General features: G+C 41.4%; 1 protein-coding gene across 1 annotated transcript in view; it reads left to right on the forward strand.

The window, feature by feature from the left end:
- Nucleotides 1-15,490, forward strand: part of ap1m3 (adaptor related protein complex 1 subunit mu 3) — a 38,119-nt gene that overhangs the window by 20,885 nt on the left and 1,744 nt on the right. Inside the window, exons 7-12 of the mRNA XM_088312949.1 lie at nt 1,470-1,596; nt 11,911-12,053; nt 12,371-12,442; nt 12,656-12,814; nt 13,617-13,742; nt 13,839-13,914. Coding sequence (XP_088169075.1) covers nt 1,470-1,596; nt 11,911-12,053; nt 12,371-12,442; nt 12,656-12,814; nt 13,617-13,742; nt 13,839-13,914 — 703 coding nt within the window. The remainder of the gene's footprint in view (nt 1-1,469; nt 1,597-11,910; nt 12,054-12,370; nt 12,443-12,655; nt 12,815-13,616; nt 13,743-13,838; nt 13,915-15,490) is intronic.

A 15,490-nucleotide genomic window follows, 5' to 3' on the forward strand; every position in this document is an offset into this window, starting at 1 on the left:
TAAAGCGAAGTGCACTGTTCGCTCATGCAATATCCTAACATGGTGGGTCAGTTCCAAAAAGTTTGTGAACATTGACCCACTTCTCATCAAAATGGCAAATGGCTTGTCCTGACATTGCTCACACAACTTTTACTGCGATCCCTAGTAATTAACCAACCAATTAAGAATTAAGTATGAATTACGTTGCCTTGAGATATTTTCTGAGCATGATCATAATCTTTTGTGACATGTAAAATTAATTATGTCGTGATAATAATTTTACATCTTCACACAAGATGATGGATTCTGAATATCATATATTTCCTCAATTTGAATTTGTTGATTCAGTAACAAATAATAATTGTTATATTGTTTTTGAATATACTGGTCAGCAGAGATGGGCATTCCGTCCCATCGACAGTGGATGAAGGAAGAGAATTTTTTATTAATTTTTTTTTAAAGGACGGAAGTGGGTTTTTGTTCGTCCCTGTAATCGTCCCTGACCAGATCAAGTAACGCGGGTATAAAATTAAAATTTTTGCACTTGACGCAGAATGAAATCTTCTCATGCTGTTGTTTGTACCGGCTCTTTAAATGAGTATTCAACGAGAGAGAAAGTGAGGGAGTCAGCAAAAACACGCAAGTGAAATGTGCGGCTGTGTGAAGAAGCAATTGAGAGCCAAAAAAAGCATCTTTAGTTAGTTTTAATTTGAGCAAAGGGATAAACTGTAATAAATATAGCCATCTCTACATTGCAAATCCAGTCCGAGCTCATCTGTGAATTTGCCTCGTATGACATCAAGACTCTGTGAAAGGTTGTAGTACGCTCTGTGACAATAGCTGTGTTCTGCATTTTTGGGGGGTAAAAAGTATCTCTCTGTGTTTAAAAACTAGATAATACCCCATTTAATAACTTGGAGACGCGGGGCTATTAGTACGAAGCGGCTAATGTATGTAAAAATGGCTACATTTACTTATTATATATTTTAATCAGGTTTTTGTAGTCCAGAAATTACAGTAAGTGAATAGGAAATTAGCCAGCTAATGAGCTTTAAGCAATGTTCATAATTGATGAAACCTCTGCCATTAGACTCTCGTCATGCGCGGACACTTTTTTATTTTTATTTTTTTGGGGCGGTGGGGACGGAGAAATGGAAGGACGGGGGACACAGGACGATTATTAAATGAATAAAGATGGAGGGACGATGACCGACGGGTGCCCACATGGGACAGAGGATGGACCATCAAAATTTCGTAAAGTGCCCATTTCTTCTGGTCAGTCTTCTCCAGTTTATCAGTCAGAGTAAAATGATGAGGTGCCATATGTAAACATCATTAAAATGCTTATTTTATTTGATGCGTTTAACTACCATTTCTTGTCTTTCTCCCTTTTTTCATGTGATTAAATGTGGATTGGAGTATTCAGTTGTCACCATGCGAATGAAACGTTTTTCACCTAATGTGTCATTTCTTATCTGTATTTCTTACAGGTGAATGCCACTGGTAATGTCCTGCGAAGTGAAATAGTGGGCTGCATTAAGCTTAAAGTGATCCTTTCAGGCATGCCTGAACTCAGACTGGGCCTCAATGACAAAGTGCTGTTTGAAATCACAGGCAGTAAGTAACAACTCATTTGTGTTAGTATCTTCAGGCAATTGTATGTATGGACTGATATAATAGGTCAGTAGTTCTCAACCGGTTGTCAACCAGATTCATCAGTAGTTTGTCTTCGCTTTAGGTAATGGATGATGTAGATAAGTAACATTTTGAATGATGATGCTACAGCGTAAAAACACTAATAATGGTATTTGTTATTACTTAGGTTACATTTGACGAGCCCAGGCGAGTCTGTGGAAATGCCACTGGACTTTGTCATTACTAAGTACTCAGACGTAGTTCTGTAATTCTGGCCTTTTTTTTAACCTTGTTTAGGAGTTTTAACCTCACCCCTGGCAACAACCGTGCAAAAGATCTGGATTATTACCCACAATGCATATAAAATAATTAATTGGAAAATTATCAGACAAAAACAAGCAGAGTTTAAATGCAAATTTGTGTTTTCCATTTGAGTGCTGCAGAGCCTATTCACAATTTACATAATTTAACACTGCCCCCTTCTGGATAAGGTCTGGAAAGACAGGAAGCTGAGTCACTTCATTCTACAAAGTTGTTGTAGCCTTTGTTGAAATACTTGCACTTCCAGCATTAGTAAATTAGTAGTTTGGTAATAGGAACACAAAGCAAATTCTTTAACTTACATTCAGGTAGGTCTTAACTCTACAATATTCAACGTAAAATGTATAACTTGTAAACCAGGGGCGGGCAATTTAAATGCGGGAGGTGACCACAATTTTTTTTTTTATCAGTGCTTCGGGGTGGGGCACATAGGACCACACACTTCCTAACCAAATGTATTAAAGAACTGTTGTAAATATTGATGAAAAATATGTGCATATGTGCAAAATACATGCTTTTTAACATGTGTCATTTTTCATCATCCATTTTTCAATGCGTGTATAAAAGATCCACCGTCCTAAGTTTCTAATCCAATAGCAAAGGGTTTGAAGCACACAAAAAATAATCACGTACAGTATTTTTTTTCCGCCCTCATGTAAAAGCGCTCGTGCATAAAAAGGACCATTCAAAGATGGCATAAAATTGCTCAACAGCAAACCAACAGATTTTGTACATTTTGATCACAAAAAATGTGCTCACTCAAAAATGTTAATTTTATTGAGGTTCTATAGGTATTATTATTTGGCTTCATGACTTGAATTTTTTTTTTTTTTGAAGTGCAGTTTGCAAATCGTCATTCTGACACGATGGGGGCATTTTTGTATAGGTTATTCTCAAGGAACTGAAGCAACAAACAATAAAAATGTGACATTATAATGAATGAAGACTATTTTTTAATACAGTGAATCAACAGTTTTTATTTGTAAATTCAAACTAACTTTATTTTCTTGTTAAGAAGCAATGCTAAATTGATTCTGTTGAAATGTCATTTCATAAAATCAAATTTATGTAAAATGTATTCTTTTATTTATTGACTCTATTTAGAGCTACAAAAAAGTAGGAGTACACAAAATCTTAAAAACAACAACAATCCGCCGAAACAATAGCATCCAGATGACAAGATTGACAATGAGAAAAATAAAAAGTGCCTTTGTTTTAAGCAGATGATCCGTGTAATATAACTCCTTTTCCTGCTGTTCCTCATTTTCTTCACCTATCCCTTCTAGCGCTCTTCTGTGAGTTCTTAATGCCGTGACTTCTCTTGTGCAGTCAGTGACTAATTGATAATTAGTCTCTGTAAATTACTAATTGACAATCATGTGCTGGCAAGTAAGCATGAGAACAGCTCCCAATACATGTCACTACGTTTGATGTTGGGGCGTTTGATTCTAAGTTTTGTTATTCAGTATGTATGCCAAATATTAATTTTGATGCGAGTGAACAGTGAGGCAAAATGCTTATTTCAAGCCTTAGGCTAACTCACGTTGTGGTAAAGAGCAGTATAGGATCCGGTGTAAGCGCAACTATGTCATGTCTGCCATCTAGTGGTGACTAGTGATATTGCAACTTTAAACTACAGGCGACCCTTGCATACTTGTTGTTTGGCACCCACAGATCAGCATATTTTTAATTTTTTATACGTATACAGTGAACCCTCGCTACTTCGCGGTTCACCTTTCGCGGGTTCAGTGCTTTGCGGGTCTAAAAAATATTCGGGGGCATTGTAGTTTCGCCGAGCGGCACGACGGGGCGCTGGAGCGGTTAGACGGCCGGCGTGCGCCGAAGAAGAGCGTGGGCGAAGAGGAGAGGGGACGAAGAAGAGCACGTTCCCCCGGGCACGATTTGGGGCGACGTTTCGCGCGGTTCGGACCGTACCAGAGCTCCGGCCGGCGTGCGTGGCAGTTAAGCCGAAGAAGAACAATTTCCGCCCGGGCACGAGCGCGGCGACATTTCGCTTCGTTCGGGACCGTGCGAGAGCTCCGGAGGAGACCGGCCGGCGTGCGTGGCAGTTAAGCCGAAGAGGAACAACTTCCGCCCGGGCACGAGCGGGGCGACATTTTGCTCCGTTCGGGACCGTGCGAGAGCTCCGGAGGAGACCGGCCGGCGTGCGTGGCCGTTAAGCCGAAGAGGAACAACTTCCGCCCGGGCACTAGCGGGGCGACATTTCGCTCCGTTCGGGACCGTGCGAGAGCACCGGAGGAGACCGGCCGGCGTGCGTGGTAGTTAAGCCGAAGAGGAACACCTTCCGCCCGGGCATGAGCGGAGCGCGAGGCTGTCAGTTATGAATGAATAAATAAATAAATGAAGAATGCCACATTTCATTTCACAGGGCACACCGGACGGCGTACCAGCAGGTAAAAGTCGAAGTAAATTAAATAAATACAAAAAGAAGTAATTGAATAAATACAAACATAATGGCTGGGGAATAAAAAAATAATAAGTTTTAATAATATATATATTTTTCTTTTGTTATAACATGAATTTCACTCTCTCTCTCTCTCTACCCGTATATATATATATATATATATATATATATATATATATTTTTTTTTTTTTTTTATTTATATATTATTTTTTTTTAAGCATTTTTGAAGGTGCGCCGCTACTTCGCGCGCCGCTACTTCGCGGATTTTCAGTTTTCGCGGGTGCTCTCGGTCCCCATTAGCCGCGATAACCGAGGGTTCACTGTATATATATATTTTCCCGTTTTTATTACAGGATTCCGCCCCCATTTTGGTGGAAATCATATAATGAATGTTTTTCAGCATTTTTATTGGGATTTTTGGGGGGTTTGTAAAAAAGATAAATAAATCAAAAACGTATTTTGTTTTTCGAAAATTAAGTGGCCATATATAGTGTGGTCGGGGGCCTCATGTGGCCCGTGGGGTGCCAGTTGCCCATCCTTGTTCTTCACAGTTATTTATATTTTAGATTAATGATAAGAATAATTACTAAAAAGGACATTTAATTCTGCTGTGTTTGACTCAATATATTTTTAAGTATGAGCAGATATGCAGTAAAATGAACGCCAAACTCTAACATTTAAATATCCCGAGAAGACACTCTGAATTATTTTTGTTTGTTTTTTCTAGTTATTTCGACATCTTTGAAGTGTCTGTATTAAAAGCATGTAACCTGGAGAGCGGATTCACAAAGCCGAACCACAAGGGACATTGTCCCATCTTCTGCACTCCCCGAGCTTGTGCTCACATGCACAGACCTGTCTCTTGTTTTTGCCCCTCAGGTCGTAGCAGTGACAGAACATGTCTCAAATGACCTTTACTTCTTACCTTTCCCAGAATGCTGAATGCATGTGTTACTAGCAGACAGATCGACTGGAACAGAGAAAAAAACGAATTGATTCAAAAGTGTTGCCCTGATTTGCATCAATTAAAAGAGGAGCTCCAAATCCCCCACTCAAAGAGTGACATTTCATCTATACAGTATGCATGCATGCAAATAAAATAAAAATCAAAAACAGTTGTATCAGCAATTTTCCACCACTCAGCAGAATATGGGTGCCATTATTAAGGAGGTCACATTTTAACAGCTTCTTACATTTATCTTGCATTTATAATCTGATCATCAGAGACAGTGTCTGTAAAAGATGACACAATCTCCTGAGTTTTTTCATGCTATTGGAATGGAATATTATATTTGTCACTTTTGGTTTTAAATCGCTAGTCTTCTGCTTAGTTTACACAGTGGTAATTAAATAGCCACAAGAAAAGCAAGACAGAATGATGCTGATGTTAATATAACCAGGGTTTGAGATGTACTTTTTTGCTCACCAGCCAATGTAGCAGGTGACTCCCTAAAGTTACCAGCCATTTTTTTTTTTTATCGAGTATGCTAACTCTATCTCTGTTTGTTTATCGCACTGCTTGCACGCTAGAGTTTAGGCTGTAGAGTGAATCACCGGCATGGGCATAGCCAATGGGTGTGTTAAACTTTGTGTAGCATTACATCATATTTATTGGGAATGGAAGAGTCAATGTCAGGGGTATAAATTATAAAGTACAAAACGTAGCAGTTGGTAATCGTTTCTGATTCCGGTTCCTGGTTTTGATTCCAGTTACAAATAAAGATAAAGATAAAGATAAAGATGTCTTTTATTAGTCCCACAATGGGGAAATTTGAAGTGTTACAGCAGCAAAGATATAGATCACACAGAGTCGGCGGCGTAATGTAGCCGTTATTGTATAACATTAGCAGCAGACATTCATAAAAAGCATGCAAATATACACAGTATAAACGTATCTAAGTGTACGGAAACACTCCTAATGCCTGTCCATTATACAGAGGGGGAAACACTGTAATGATAAAAACTACTGAATGATTGAAAATACTGCAATGATAAAGATATTACAATGATAAAAGTACTGTAATGGTGAGAGTACTGAAATGACAGGAAAGTACTGCAATGATAAAAGTACTGTAATGGTAAAAGTACTGCAATGATAAAATATACTGCAATGATAAAAGTACTGTCATAGTAAAAGTACTGCAACGATAGAAAAATACTGCAATGATAAAAGTATTGTAATAGTAAAAGTACCGCAATGATAGGAAATACAGCAATTATAAAAGTACTGCAATGATAAAAGTACTGTAATAGTGAACATCCTGCAGTGGTAGAAATACTACAGTGATAGAAGTATTGTAATAAGAATACTGTGATGGTAAACAAAATACATCATTGGTCGATGTTTAAGTACACCCTTGGCTGAAAGTACAGTAGTAGTTAATATTGCATCGTAGGACTGCACTAATGACCTCCTGTTTGTAGGCCTGACCCAATGTTCTTGTTAAAAAGTCTGACAGCAGTCGGCAGGAAGGAGCGGCGAAATCTCTCTTTGGTACAGCGAGGGTGTAAAAGTCTGTCACTGAAGGAGCTGTAAAGTGTTCTCAGAGTGTCATTGAGTGGGTGGGCTGGTTTGTCCAGCATTGATGACAGTTTTGCCGTCATCCTGCTGCCCCCCACTGAGTCCACAGAGTCCAGGGAGCAACCCAGGACAGAGCTGGCCCTCCTCACTAGTTTGTTCAGTCTCTTTTTGTCCCGGGCCGAGATGCCTCCTGCCCAGGAGACCACTCCATAGAAGATGACCGGTGAAACCACCGAGTCATAGAAGTTCCTGAGGAGTGTTCCCCGAACGCCAAAGGACCTCAGCCTCCTGAGTAGGAAGAGTCTGCTCTGACCCTTCCTATAGAGAGCATCTGTGTTGTCGCTCCAGTCCAGTTTATTGTTCAGATGAACACCGAGGTACTTGTAAGTTGAGACCCTCTCAACGTCTGTTCCCTGGATATTCACTGGTGCAGGTGGAGAGTGCCGACGCTTGCGGAAATCCACCACCAGCTCTTTGGATTTCCCAGCGTTGATTTGGAGGCGGTTCTGACACCAGTCCACAAACCCCTGCGTAACACCTCTGTACTCCCGATCGTCATTGTCAGTGATGAGGCCGACAATCGCAGAGTCATCAGAGAACTTCTGCAGGTGACAGGTTGTGGAATTGTATTTGTAGTCCGAGGTGTAGAGGGTGAACAGGAAGGGAGCCAGCACAGTTCCCTGCGGCGCTCCCGTGCTGCAGAGGAGCACGTCAGACACACAGTCTTGTGTTCTCACGTACTGTGGCCGGTTTGTGAGGTAGTCGTGAATCCATGTGATGAGGTGGTGGGCCACTCCCGCCTGCTCCAGCTTGTCTCCCAATAAGGCGGGCTGGATGGTGTTGAAAGCACTTGAGAAATCAAAGAACATGATCCTCACCGTGCCCCCCGCCTTCTCCAGGTGGAAGAGTGAAGTGTGGAGCAGGTAGATGATGGCATCATCCACACTGATGCCAGGCTGGTATGCAAACTGGAGTGGGTCCATTGAGGAGCTGACCAGGGGGCGCAGATGGACGAGGACCAGTCTCTCCAGGGTCTTCATCAGATGAGACGTCAGCGCCACTGGTCTGAAGTTGTTGAGCTCCTTCGGATGGGGTGTCTTTGGAACCGGAACCAGGCAGGATGTTTTCCACAGCTGGGGGACTCTGCCCAGCTTCAAGCTCAGGTTGAACATGTGCTGGACGATTCCACACAGCTGGTCTGCGCAGCATTTGAGGAGCTGGGAGCTGATCCCATCTGGGCCTGCCGCCTTCCTCGCCTTCATCTTCCTCAGCTGGTTCTTCACCTGAGATGTTGTGAGGAACAAAGCTGAGCAGGAGGAAGTGGTGGTTGTCTGATGAGGCTGGGAACTGGAGCCTGTGGAGAGAGAGAGGGGTGAGAGAGGGGGAGAGAGGGTCTTGTTCGCAGTGGCAGGATGGGTGGGTGGGGGCTGCATCAGGGAAGCCTGAGCGGGGTCAGACATTTGATCAAACCTATTGAAAAATAGGTTCAACTCATTTGCCCACTGAAGCCCCCCCCCCTTCTGGGTCTTACCTGCTTGTCCGTGGCCTGAGATGGTCTTCAGGCCCCTCCAGACATCCCTGGCATTGTTCCGCTGCAGTTGTTCTTCCATCCGCATCCTGTAGGACTTTTTCCCCTCTCGGATCCTCCTTCTCAGCTGACGCTGCACTCTCTTCAGCTCGTCCTTGTCGCCTGAAACAAAAGCCCTCTTTTTCTCCTTCAGGAGAGCTTTAATGTCCGGTGTGATCCAGGGTTTGTTGTTGGAGAAACATCTTACAGTCCTAGTGGGAATGGTGTTCTCCATGCAGAAGTTAATATAGTCTGTAACTGTGTCTGTTAGACCTTTAATGTCCTCACCGTGAGCATCGCTGAATACCTCCCACACAGTTGTGTTGAAACAGTCCTTCAAGGCCTCCTCGGCTTCTCCGGACCATCGCTGAACTGTGCGTGTCACAGCTGGCTGCCTGCGGACGAGAGGTTTGTACACAGGCAGGAGAGCAACCAAGTTGTGGTCAGCTTTGCCCAGCGGGGGGAGGGGCAGTGACGTGTACGCCTCCTTGGTGTTGGCATAGAAGAGGTCCAATATTTTATTGTCTCTGGTGTGGCAGGTTACATATTGTGTGAATGAAGGCAGAGAGGAGGAAGGAGAAGCATGATTGAAGTCACCAGAGATAAGGAACAAGGCATTTGGGTGCTGTGTTTGTAGCCTGCTCACAGCTGCATTCAGTACATCACAGGCTGTCTCACCGTTAGCAGAGGGTGGCACGTACGCCGCCACCGCGATCACATGACTGAACTCTGAAATGATTTGCGACCCGATTTTGATTCTTCGTCTTTATTTTTTGCAGCTCACTGCTGAGACTAAAATAACATAAATTGCTCCACAGTTTGTGCCATTTGCGTGGATTGTTCTATGTTACTTAAGAGTACCTTCTAAACTGAGTGAAAAGGCAGGAGAACAGATGAGGTTTGTTCTCATCTCTCATTTTCTTGTTTTCAACCAATCAGTTCTGATTCAATAGCACCACTGGTCATGCCAACATTTGGAAAAATCATTGATGTTTTGCTTTATTACCTCGCTGTTTTTTCCCAACTATACAGTAAATCTAAAAATAAATGTGGCTTCAAGCTATTAGGTTCACATATCTTTTATCTACTTTGGACACCCCTGGTTTAAATGTAAATGCTAACCAGCTATCATTGAATGAACTCATCTGAACTTGTCTACAAATTTATTTGTAACTTTTTACTTTTTTTTTCTTACTTTTTCCTCATATGTTTTTTCATTAATGTCAAATTTCTGAACATGAATTTATATATATTTTTAATTTAATGGAATCATTATTTTTGATAAACTCATGAAAATAAATTCACGCATGAGTGGAATGAGTATAAATTGTGCTCGCATTGCTGTACTGACCTGCTGTGTCGACAGAGGAGCAATTTAACTCAATTCAGATTAGCAGCAGGTGTGTGTGTGTGTGCTAACTGTTTACAATGTGTCTGCTGTGGACACTGTTGTATCTATTCCTGCAGAGGAGAACACGTTTGCTTGGTATACAAAGTAATACTGTACATATGCGAATGTTAACTGGTTATTAGCATTTAAGTCGACCAACCATTCAGTTGTCAGATGCGTGAGTGTTGGCGATAGACATATTTTATTATTTACATACCAATCTGACTTCAGCTGTCATGGCCAACTGTTGCGTCGGCACATCGGACCGGAAAATGACAGAAGAACACACCGCAAAAGTTGACGTCAACTACTTCAGACCTTCTGCGCATGCGTGAGAAGCAGTACCCCTACATGTACTGGGCCATTATTATAGCAAAACTACTTACAAATGCGTATTTCAATCCACAAATGTGTAAAAAGAATCTGTACCTGTAACCACAGTCACAAATGTGTACCGAGAATTTGCAAATGCATAATTGAAGTCACAAATGTGTACCGAGAATCTACAAATGTGTGCATTGATTTGTATGCACACTGGGCCTCTTGATTGGCTGCGTTCTTACATGTGACTTTTGCTACGATCCTGCCGCGCGCGAGTCCCAAATCTGTGTAGCGATTTGCAAATGCATATCTGGAGACTTGTATGGCTCCGGAGCTACACATTCAGACCACAAGGGGGCGCTTTCGGATTGGTGTGTAGAGGCCAAAACTCACACGATTGTGACAATGAACTTCAGCGCGCTTATAGGCTTGGAGTGGGAGGGACGACCACGTTCTTTATACATGGCACTCCGTTAACGTATACATGTCGTGCCACTTCCTTTGAACAATGTCTTCTTATATGAAGGATTGCAATGAGGTGACTCTTCATTTAGTTGGACAAAATTAAGCCACAATTGTGATCGACGCCGGGTCCACCTGCCTGTGGGCACATCTGCTTAAGTTTCTTCTTTGGGTTGGAGACTTGGCACGTAAAAGTGAGGAACCAGAATTCCGGGAAATTCGGAATCCAGACTCTCAAGGCATATCTGACCCAACACGATTGCCTCTTGCATCACGGGCCAAATTGGTGAGTAAGACCTCACATTCCTCATGTGTCAATTTAGACGTCATCAGATAAGATTTTTGCTTTCACAAAATGACCCTGCAACTTTAAAGAACATAAGCAAATGATGTAAAAATGTGACGACTGAAAGCAAAATATATTGTTTTCCCCTGAAATAAGCCACTAATTACGGTTCCTGACTGTGAGGATTAGCCATTAAAAATCAAATGAGATGCTTTTTGCTTTTTTTTGTTTCTATTAACATCTCTTAATAGATAAAAAAATGAGTGAGTATGAATATGCACATTTTCATCCAATAACACGAAACCAATGCCTTTTGGCTGGCTGACAGTTTAAATTGAGATCGGACAGATGGACTGACTCATTGTTATGGCATTCAAAGCACAATGAAATTGGTCACACCGGTGGCTACCATCTCCTGCATGTATATTTATGTACCTTTGGAATATTAATAAAAATTCCATTTGCATACTGTCTATGCATAGCTATATATGTATGCATCAAGTATATATTGTTTATGGCAGTCAAGGTTTCCGATACAAATATATACGCTTTGTCGAGACAGGAGATTAACAGCGGTGTGTTTGTGTGGGTTTTGAAGAGATTTTGCTGTGCTTGACAGCTGTATACAGTAATTATAAAGTTGATGAAAAAGAAAGGCAGATGGTAGCACGCATCATTATGATTGTGTGTGTGTCTTCGTGGCGTCATTAAATAAATTAAATCATGATTAAATACTTGCCCGAATACATGTAAGGTGATGTTATTTAAGGCTGAGACAAATTTTTGGTGTGTGTGCATGTGTGCGTGCGTGTGGGGGGGGTGCGTGCGCGCGTGTGTGTTTGTTTGTGCGCGATTTTTGGTGCATGCGTGTATGAGAGCGAGAGATGAGGGTTGCAAAATGGTGTCTTGATTAACTTGACCTTGTTTTGAAAGTACAAGTCTTCCACTGTTTTTCCATTTGTTATGTAAATAATTTGTCTCGTGTTGGTTTCTCTTGTTTCAGGAGACAAGAGTAAAACGGTGGAGCTAGAGGATGTAAAGTTCCATCAGTGTGTCCGTCTGTCGCGCTTCCAGAATGACCGCACAATTTCTTTCATTCCCCCTGATGGCGAGAGTGAGCTCATGTCCTACCGGCTCAACACAATGGTGAGCACGACTCTTAAAAATTCACATACATTCAGCAATTGCAGACTATTTTGACAAACGTATCACGAAGACCTTTTTGCTCTAGACTCAAGTTTAGACTGTTGAGTCAAATAATCTTTATATATATATATATATATATATATATATATATATATATATATGTATATATATATATATATATATAGATCGATAGAGAGAGAGAGAGAGAGAGAGAGAATTTATTTATTTTCACAGTATTTGATGGTGTGGTATTCCGATGCCGTTCAGGTCTGTGCTCACCCTTCTGACCTCATCCACACTTTCTATCCCTCTGACAGATGAAGCCACTCATTTGGATCGAGAGCGTGATAGAAAAGTTCTCCCACAGCAGGGTTGAGATCAAAGTGAAGGTAATGACAAATGATGCACAATCAGAAACACAAACATTCCCGGTGCTTCTATCCACTTACTTTGTAATCTTGTGTTTATTCATGACACATGGCTTGTTAAAAAAATGCTAATGTAATAGCTGTGCCGCGTGGTTTGGGGTTTGCATTTTTTCGTGCATGCTTTGCTGAAAGGTCTTTCATGGCATTTGGGTTACCGTCTGTTTATCATTGCAGGCTCGTAGTCAGTTTAAGAGCCGGTCAACTGCCAACAATGTGTCCATTTTGGTGCCAGTGCCCAGTGATGCCGACTCACCAAAGTTCAAAACCAGCACAGGCTGTGCCAAATGGGTGCCCGAGAAGAATGTGGTGCAGTGGAACATCAAGTCTTTCCCCGTTAGTTCAGAATATCCTAATCTTTCTCTCTCTCTCACACACACACACACACCCCCCCACACACACACCCGCGCACCCCCACACACACACGCACACGCACACATGCAGAAATACAAAATTGCCATTTGAATGCATTGTTCCATTTTCTACTTACTTCTTGGTGTTTTGATGAAGCCAACACCTTGAACTCACTCGGCCCTCTTGTACAAGAATGTGAGGTTGTTGCTTGCGCCATTGGTTCAAGTTGGTTTTGTGCCCAGAAAACGAGGTCAGACACCTGAATATCCCGAATGAGCAGGTTTCATTTTCTTCCCGGATGGCACAAATTCAAGATGACACTGCCAGGATTCATGATGCAGGATTCCTGGAGCATGCGAAATCATTTTCACACATAGATAAGCTGCCATGAAATTCAAAACTGAACATTCTTAAATTTTTTTCGGGCTATTCTTGGGAAGGCATTATGCTATACAGTGATCTGTCTTTCGTGTACAGCTACACAAAATCTTGACTTGAAGTAATGCAACGTTGGATGGAAAAATGTTTTTTCCATATTTGATTTTTCGTATCAACCAATATTTATGATTTTAATGTCTTCAATAGGTGATTTAAACATATTTGTCAAAACTGATTGAATCTGTCATGATGTGCTTCAGAAGATGTCAGATGATGTTCCACCTGCACTTATTGACATCTCCATCACTGACAACTATACAGCTCTGTGGATATAGTGTTGTCTGATAATCCTTTACTAGATGTATTAAGAAAAAATTTCCTCTCTTTTCTTTCCATGTGTCTGAAGGGCGGCAAGGAGTACCTGATGCGGGCACACTTTGGGCTACCCAGTGTGGAGAGTGATGAGTTGGACGCCAAGAGACCAATCATTGTTAATTTTGAGATACCCTATTTTACTGTGTCTGGCATTCAGGTGCGAGTCCATGTTTGTGAAGAATGTTGTTTACCGTCATTTCAGTCCAATTCACATTTAGGTGTTTTCTTTTTTTTTTGTTTGTGTGCTGCTCAGGTGCGTTACCTAAAGATTATAGAAAAGAGTGGTTACCAGGCCTTGCCTTGGGTGCGCTACATCACACAAAGTGGAGGTAAGAACACACTATCAATTTGAGTGACGGCAGTTTAGCACACCACCTTCCTCTTTGGTCTGTTTGCTGCATTATTCCGTCTGTTTGAATGCAGCCACAACAAACTCCCAGTGCTTGAAAATGTGCCTAAAAGGGATCTAATGCCCTCACATTTAATGATAGCAGCAGCATGTTTCTGTCCTCATAACACTGCATTTTTCAATCAGGATGTTTGATCATCTTAGTAAGCACAATCTAATCTTATTGCATGAGCTGCACTGAGATGGCTGGTCATTTGTTTGAATGAAGTTAAGACACACTTTCATTCAGCGTACGTATGACACAAGTTTGTGCGTGCGTGTACACACTTCTTTGCTGGATTGGCGGAAAAGATTCACAACGATTCACTTGCGCACTCAAAACACGCTTTGCCAGAGGTTCAGTTTGCTTCTGTCATGATCCGTTTCTGTCATGCCATGTTGTTTTTGTTTTCCCAGCTGAGTGGGGGCGTTTCCTCCAGCGCTCGTTCTTGGTTCATGTTGTCATGGCTGGAGAGACGCGCCCACCAGCCACGCACCTGTCTTTTGTCAACCCACTGATTATGCCACTATTTAAGCCTCCTACGCTGACTACTCAGCGTCGGAAGATTCTTCTGCATTGCTCATGATCCAAGTGGTGAATTATAGACGTCTCGGTATTGCATTCTGCATATGGTTTTTCTGTTTATGTATCTCTGTTTTCAGTTAAGGTTTTTCTTGTTTTGGTTCTCGTTCGCTCCAATTGTTTTTTTCTTGCCGTTCCGCGGTAAGCAATTTATGTTTATTGTATTCCTTGCCTTCTGCAAGCGCTTTTTGTTCCGTCGTCATTTTTTCCTGGTGTGAGTTTTTCCACCAGCGATTTTCGTTTGATCTCTGTCGGTGTCGCGTGTTGATTATTGATATAGATATATAGTGCTATTGTGTTTTTCATTTGTAATAATAAATACCTTTGTTAAAATTATATCTCTCTGTGTCTGCGCTCAAAGAGTCCCGCTACTATTTTCCAGCGGCCCCTGCAAAATATCCTAACAGCTTCCAATCGAATATGTGCAGTTTGTGTTGATCTCAATCAGTTGACTATCAACATGCATATTGATATTTAATTGCCGCCCATCCTTAATCAATCATGCAAAAAAAAACTTTTGAGCTTGACATGAAATAATAATTTAGATTAGCAGAGATTGTGAGAGATGGTATTCATGTAAATCCACAAAACACTTTTTTTTTTATTTAAAAAAACAAAAACCAAAAAAACAACTTTATTTCAATGTGAGTTTGTTGGCATTCAAGTTGACAGAATTAGAGGCACTGTTGGAAATAATCTATGAAAACAATGATCAGACTAGAGTTGAATGCACAAAACATACACGAGATACAACTGCACGACACATATTCTGTACATTTAGGCACATATGATTTACATTATATCACATAGTTATTCAGTGTTTTAAATTACCATTGTCACCAATGTCTTTCCTTTCACCTTTATCGAAGGAGTGTAATTACTGAGTATTTGATTTAGTGAGCCCATGCGATGCGGCCAATGATGGGATGTGCAG

This window comes from Idiotropiscis lumnitzeri, chromosome 13 (genome assembly GCF_059441095.1).
Source record: "Idiotropiscis lumnitzeri isolate Australia: NSW breed Sydney's pygmy pipehorse chromosome 13, RoL_Ilum_1.0, whole genome shotgun sequence".
NCBI classification, from domain to species: Eukaryota; Metazoa; Chordata; class Actinopteri; order Syngnathiformes; family Syngnathidae; genus Idiotropiscis; species Idiotropiscis lumnitzeri.